This window comes from Otolemur garnettii, unplaced genomic scaffold, assembly GCF_000181295.1.
Source record: "Otolemur garnettii isolate 467f Iridium unplaced genomic scaffold, OtoGar3 scaffold00020, whole genome shotgun sequence".
In the NCBI taxonomy this organism is placed as follows: Eukaryota; Metazoa; Chordata; class Mammalia; order Primates; family Galagidae; genus Otolemur; species Otolemur garnettii.
In genome coordinates, this window is record NW_003852415.1 from 19,508,901 (window position 1) to 19,515,859 (window position 6,959).

The 6,959-nt window shown below is 43.2% G+C and overlaps 1 protein-coding gene across 4 annotated transcripts in view; it reads left to right on the forward strand.

Moving 5' to 3' along the window:
- UNC79 (unc-79 homolog, NALCN channel complex subunit) overlaps window positions 1–6,959 on the forward strand; it is a 249,721-nt gene that overhangs the window by 142,955 nt on the left and 99,807 nt on the right. For all 4 annotated transcript variants that reach the window (XM_023511544.1, XM_003787004.2, XM_023511543.1 and 1 more), the window contains one exon: window positions 4,041–4,198. In XM_023511544.1, coding sequence (XP_023367312.1) covers window positions 4,041–4,198 — 158 coding nt within the window. The remainder of the gene's footprint in view (window positions 1–4,040; window positions 4,199–6,959) is intronic.

A 6,959-nucleotide genomic window follows, 5' to 3' on the forward strand; every position in this document is an offset into this window, starting at 1 on the left:
TCATGGATAAAATAAGATTCATGGTCACTCTAAGTATATATAAGTTACTTCCAGTCCAGGAGAATGTGATAAAGGACTATAGTTACAACTCGAAGATGGGAGAGATCTTTTCTGGATGGATGATGCATGATGAATGGTCAGGAACAGATTCCATTTGTATGAGCTTATAAGAAGGATAGAATTGTGATGGGTAGAGATTTGAGATGGGGATATTGTGGAAAGTGGAAATGTCATGAGCACACAATGTGGCAGAGTTGGAAAGAATGAGAAATGAGCAGGGCATTCTTAGGTGACACCAAGGCTTTATGTTTGGCTGGGTGGTGTGGATTTAGGGGTGTGATGGAAAATGAGGCTCCAGAAATAGGTTGGGACCCATGTGTGGCTTGACAACAGGGACTTCATTTAATAATGTTCTGGGATCCAAGGAAGATCTTAAAACAGTAGACAGAGTAGCAGTTGTCAGATACTTCAGATGCTTAAGAAAGAGAGTAGACATCAAGGATTTTTAGGACAAAGAAATCTGACTGTATGTATGGTCAATGGGAAAGGGGCCTCAGAAAGGGCCAAAATAAAAAAGGAACAGTTAGCAGACCCAGGTTCTGGAAGGCAAGAGAGTTTGCAGTGATGAACAGGAGCTTGGGTGGAAAATGAGGGATGCTGTTTCCTTTGAAAGGAGATAAATTCTGAGGAAAAGAGGAAGAAAGTGCTACGGGGGGTTCCTAACAGGTGACTTAAACCTTGGCAGGTGTTGATGTATTCTCCTGAGAGAGGGAAGGTTAGAGATTGGGTTGGGAGCTCCAGAACATGGGGAAAAGTATAGGACAGCCCAGAAGAAGAAAGCAGTAGGGAGTTAACAAGAAATAATCAGAGTTGCTAGCTCCAGGGGCAGCTGAAGATGGTTAGCACCAGCTTGTAATGGACCAAGTTAATAGAAGTTGGAGTTTATTTTCCTCCAGTGCTCAGAAGCCCAAGGAGTGGATGAGAGAAAATGGGCAAGGCATTTATTTAGGTTTGGGGATGAGTGGTTTAGTTATGGTGCAAAGTCAGAGGGATAAGGAATTCCAGAGTGATAAAGCAGTTGACTTGGGGATCTGGTCTACGACTGGAGGAAGATGAAGCCAGAAGAACTGATGTTTGGGAGAAGAGGAGAGAAAAGGGGCAAAGGAGTCTCAGTTAGGGTCAAAGGGGGAGAACTGAGTGTGTCAGGCTTAGAGTAAGGTCAGCAGCTCCTTTAGAATTTCAGAGACTACCGTGTGTGCGGAGGTGAGGCTTGTGGGACCAGGACTTGGTCTATGGGGGGCATCAGCAGAGGCTGTGTGAGGGGCAAGACTAAACCACGTGCCTAATTTTCCAAGCAATGGAGAGAGGGCTCTATGCGTATGTGTCACAGGCTTCAAAACAAAGAGGTAGGGAAGTGGAGAGCTGGAGGAAGTGGTGGGAAGCTAGGATCACTGGGCATGTCAAGACTCACTCTCAGGGTTAAGGGGAAATGTGTTTCAGGTTTCAGCAACGTGAGGAAGGGGAGGCTGTATTGGGCTGCTGTAACAAACTGCTGCAAATTGAGGGTCTTAACATAACAGGAGTTTATTCTCTCATGGTTCAGGAGGCCAGTAGTCTGAAATTAAGGCATTGGCTGGCCTATGCTCCCTCTGAAGGCTCTCAGGGAGGAGCTTCCTGCCTCCTCCTAAATGCTGGAGATCCTTGCTGTCCTGGCAGCAGCATATGGCCGCATCACTCCAATTCCTGCCCCATGGCCTTCTTTCTTGTGTCCCGTTGTGTATCTCTTTCTATTCCTCTAATGGCACAAGTCATTCTGTTTAGGGCCCACCCTAATCTGTTATGAACTCAACTAACTACATCTACCAAGACCCTATTTCCAAGTAAGGTGACATGCTGAGGTTCTGGAGGGTACATGGATGTTGGTGGACACTATTCAACCCACTACAGAAGCATGCCATGAGAAAGTAGGAGATCTGCAGAAGAAGTCTCTTCATGATGGAATGGGGCCTCTGCAGGTGCATGGGAGGAAGGAGCTGGAAAAGGATAGACATGGCTGGCGTGGATGTGGGGAAGAGCAGGAAAGATGGGCAAGGATCACTGTGGAGCACGAGCCCCACAGAAGCATGAACGGGTCAGGAGTTAGGCAGCCATTCCATCTACTCAGTGTGGAAGTGCTCAGTGGGCAGTTTTTGTTGTCGGTGCAACCCCCACCAGCAATACACCCACGCTAAATAGATTGTTAGTACCGTGAGACTGTGACCTCAGCCTTTGGGGTACATAGACTAAGTTTTCTCCTTAAGGTACCAAGTTTTCTTCTCAAAGTACAACCCTGATGCAGAAACCATGAAGCCCAGTGAAAGGGTCTGTGGAAAGGACACATTGCCTCTTTTCAAACAAAGCTGCCTTAGAGAGCTGGGACAGGCCAAATCCAGGGCTTCTGTCACTGAGACATGGTTTCCTTCCTTCCACTGAATTGACAGTACCACAAAGCGCAAATTGTGTCTTCTTTTTCCTTTGCAGTCTTCATAGGGCCTATTGTGCTCTGGAAGCCTCATCAGTTTAATCCTCATGATGATGATAGTAGTTCAAGGGTTCTGAATATCTACTAGTTGCCAAGCTCTCTGCATCATCTCAGTTAGCACAACCCACAGTCGGAGGAAAGGAAATTCGAGGAGCTGAGGAATTTGCTCATGGTTATGCAGCTAATTAGTGGCAGGGTTGGGGTTAGATCCACATTTGTCTGACTTCCACTACTCACATTAAGCACGTGGTGATTGAAAATTGCTCCTTTTCATTCTGGAGCTCTGGTCTGTCTTCTCAGAAACAAGCAACTTGAATGACTTGGGCCTGAGTACATGCTCTGTAAAGTGGAGATGGTGCCTGCTGCTCTTCCCATCTCTTAGTGGTGTGTTAGGAGCTTTTCAAAGACATAAATAGTTTGATTCTGACATCAACTCCAATAGCCAAATAGAAAACAAAATAACAAAAACAACGAAAAGCCATACTTTAAAGAATTGAATAACAACTTTGCAACCAATAATATATCATAATGAAAAATATATTACATTCAGAATTGTTCTGATACAGGGGTCTCTCTCTCTCGCTGACTCTCTCTGTCTTTTCCTCCTCTTCCTTCTCCATCTCTCCGCATCTCTTAGCCTAGTTCTGTCTTGGCATTTTAGATAGAACTAAATATCTATCTATCTATCTATCACAGGCTGCCCCTGTGAGGGGGGAAAGAGGGTCACCTGTAGCCTTAGACCAACATTGCACTTAGACTCACATTTCTGAGACTTCAGAAGAGTAGAGGACACTTCTCTCCTATAGTCCATGTCAGTCCCTGGAAAAAGGGTTCTGATGTTCCCAACTTGGATCTTACGCCCATTTCTAGGCTACTCACTCTAGTCAGGTGCTGAAGTTCTTTGATCAGCCTATGTTTCATGTTCACTTTTATGATATGGAACGTCATGGAGCTGGCCTGACACCCTTGCCAGTTCTTGCAGAGGCTGTTATGAATAGAAATAAAAAGGGCTGCTGGGCAGACAAAACCAACATAACGTCCCAGATGTTCCACCTTAAGAAAATTTTAATAGCCTAAGTGACAGAGTAAGACCCTCTCTAAAAATACAATGAAATAATAAAGTAAAATAATGAAATTTAAAAATCACACATCACTCCTATCCTCTTAACCTAGCTAACATCAGCTTTGTCTATAACTGAATATCATTGTTTGTTTTTATAGCTAAATTTATAATATGGGTTAATTTTTGATTTTTATGTTAAAGAGGGCAAGGTCAAGTGGGAAGTGTTTTTCTTTAGTGTTACGTGAAGGCATTTCTTCTGAAAAAGCATTAGCAGGACAGAGCATAGAAAGTGTATCAGAGGATGACCTTTTCATGGCTGAGTGTGGTTTCACCACAAGCATTGGTACCAGCTGTCTATTAACTACACTTAGCATAAATTAGGAGGACAAGGTTTTGTGGGGTTGTTTTTGGAGAGGCTGCCATGCCGGTGACCACTATGCTTCTCTTTGGTTCCAGCCTGTGGAGAGTTGTCAAGTCTGAGTTCTCCCAGCTATCTTCGCTGGCTGTCCCTCTCCTGCTCCATGCCCTGTCACTTCCTCATGGTGCTGACATCTTCTGGACAATCATAAACGGCAACTTCAACAGCAAAGACTGGAAGATGAGGTTTGAAGCAGGTACCTCTGTGTTAGCTTAAGAACTCTGTGGGTTGCACGGTGGAAGCAGGTGTCTAGTCCTGGCATCTGCTGGGGACCTCCTTCCTCTTCTCTTCCTTTTAAAGGGTGTTTTCCTGCTTGCATGTGTTTTTCCCTGGTTCTCCAGAGCTGAGCTTCCTCACTCAAACAGCAGTATTTTGTGAAGTGGTCCTTAGGTGTGGTGCTGCTCTCCAGACTTGCCTAGGATAGACCTACATCATAGCGCAGGTGTCATTATTAACTGCACTCTTGTTTACCCCAAATGGGTTCCAGCTTGGATGATAAATCGTGTGGTCAGCCTAGTAGTTTACTTGCATCAGAGGTACTGGGAATGTTTGTTTAGATGCAGATTATCAGGCCCTAGACTGACTCAGTCAGACTCTTGGTAGGGTCAGGGGTAAGCCAGGCACAGAGATTTTTAACCTGAGTTATGAGAATCTCTGCTGTATGCTCTTACCATTCAGGAGTCAGGGACCAGGCTGGTGCAGTGATGGGTATAATTTCCTAGTGCTTAGAAAGGCAAATGCTCAGAGCAGTGTGTTAAGGAAGGAACCTGAGCCTCCCATCTACTGGCACAAGTCCAGCCAATCTGCTAGTACTCCCATTCTCGGGTAGCAAGCAGGGTCCCCATGCCTTAGTGTGGCATATCAGAATAGTTCCAGACATTTTTAGTGTCTCAAAAGTTTGGTGCAGAAATGGAAGTTCCATTAGGTAACTTAACCATTATACCTTTGAGAGGTCAGGTCCCTAATATTTGGCCATTTCAAAGAGGTTTTGCTTTTTAACACTCACATGAATCCCAGGAGTTTATTTATATGATAGCACATGATGTTGGAATTAGATAAGAGTAAAATTTTCTAGGAAAAATCTAAATTAGATAGCAACATTTTTTTTTTTTTATTGAATGGTAACTATGTACATTAATGCACTTCTGGGGTACAGTGTGGGGTTTTCACATGCAATCTGAAATACTTCCATCAACTGGTCAACACAGCCTTCATGTCATTTTCTCAGTTATTGCTTTAAAACGTTCACATTCTACTCTTAGAAAGATTCACCTGTACCCCTATAAGGTAAACCTCAGAAGTAATCCCTCCAAACCCCCTCCCTCCACCCATTCCCCCCTCCCTTCTCCCTCCCAGATAGCAACATTTTATAGGTATTTAGATAGAAATAAAGCAGATGAATATTTAACTATGCTCTTTCATTCTATATAAGGATTGATCTTCTGAGTTACAGCTCTGATTACGTTACTAAAATTTTCACAAAATTTTAATGGGTTTTTGGTATCTAGAGAGTAAAGTTCAGACTCCATAAACTGACATTCAGAGGTTCTCATAGTCTGCCTGCAGGTGTTAGCAGCCTCCTTTCCTACTCTGTTTGACACACAGACTATTGCTTCCTTCTCCCCTCTATCCGAGCATTGGCCATTCTGTGCTGTGTCTTTAATCCTCTTCCCTCAAGGCCCTACTCAGATGCCACCTCCATTCAATCCCCCTTCACTCACCTCCATTATGGAGTTCCACCACCCAGGTCCCCTCAGTGGAAAGAGGTTTGTTTATCTCCTGACCTCCATAGCATGTTATTTGTGCCTCACTAGAGGCATTTCAAGCTTTTTGTACTGTTTTAATTTTAGGTGTACCTATCTTGTCTCTTTTAGTCAACTTGACTTTAAAGTCAAATTAAAAATAATTCATCTTTGTATTTACTTCCATCTCCCCCCAGGTGCCTAAAGATAGTTTTGTAATGCTTGATATATACCCGTAACAAAAGATGAATACAAGTCACATTTGAGCACCTCTTACAATTGCAGAAGTCAGATGTGACTTGAGTATTACAATTTGAATCCAGTTTTTTTCTTCCTTAAATTGTGTATACATTTTCTGGCACCCTCTGTATATAAGTTTAATGTGTGTTTTTAAAATAAGTAAATCAGTGAATTTGTTGAATAAATGCTGTATATACTAGGCATTATGAGAGGGGACAGTGGTTCAAATCTGTAATCCTAGCACTTTGGGAGGCCAGTGAGGGAGGATCGCTCGAGGTCAGGAGTTCAAGCACAGCCTGAGCAAGAGTGAGACCCTGTCTCTACTAAAAATGATAAAATTGCCAGGCATGATGGTGAGTGCCTGTAGTTCCAGCCAGCTACTTGGAATGCTAACTTGAGCCCAAGAATTTAAGGCTGCAGTGAGCTACAGTGATGCCACTGCACTCTAGCCTGGGTGACACAGCAAGTCCCAATATAAAAAAAAAAAGTATAAGAGCAGATTTCTGCTCTCAAGAGGCCCCAATTTAACTGATGAGACCAAGTATAAATATGAAAGAAGTTAATGAAGTATAAAAGGCACAAATATAATTTGAGGCCACAAAAGAAGATATGTCACATAGCTACATATGAGCACACAATTAAATTAACAGTGTGTAAATGAGCAGTATTTTTAAAGGAGTTCATGGGATGGAAAGGCCACTCCAGGGTCAGAGTAGACTGTGTGGAACAGGAAGAATTTCAGCAGCAGACTCTTTAAGGATGAGAGAATGTCAGTAAGCAAAAAAGTGTAGAAAGAATATTCTAGGCTGCTGGAACAACTTAAGTAAAATACTGAAACATCTTAATTTGCATTGCACTCTATTGCTTTCCTAGCCATTATACCTTTTTATATAGCTATGCTTTAAGAGTATCTGGGATCGGCTCAGCGCCTATAGCTCAACCGGCTAAGGCGCCAGCCACGTACACCTAAGGTGG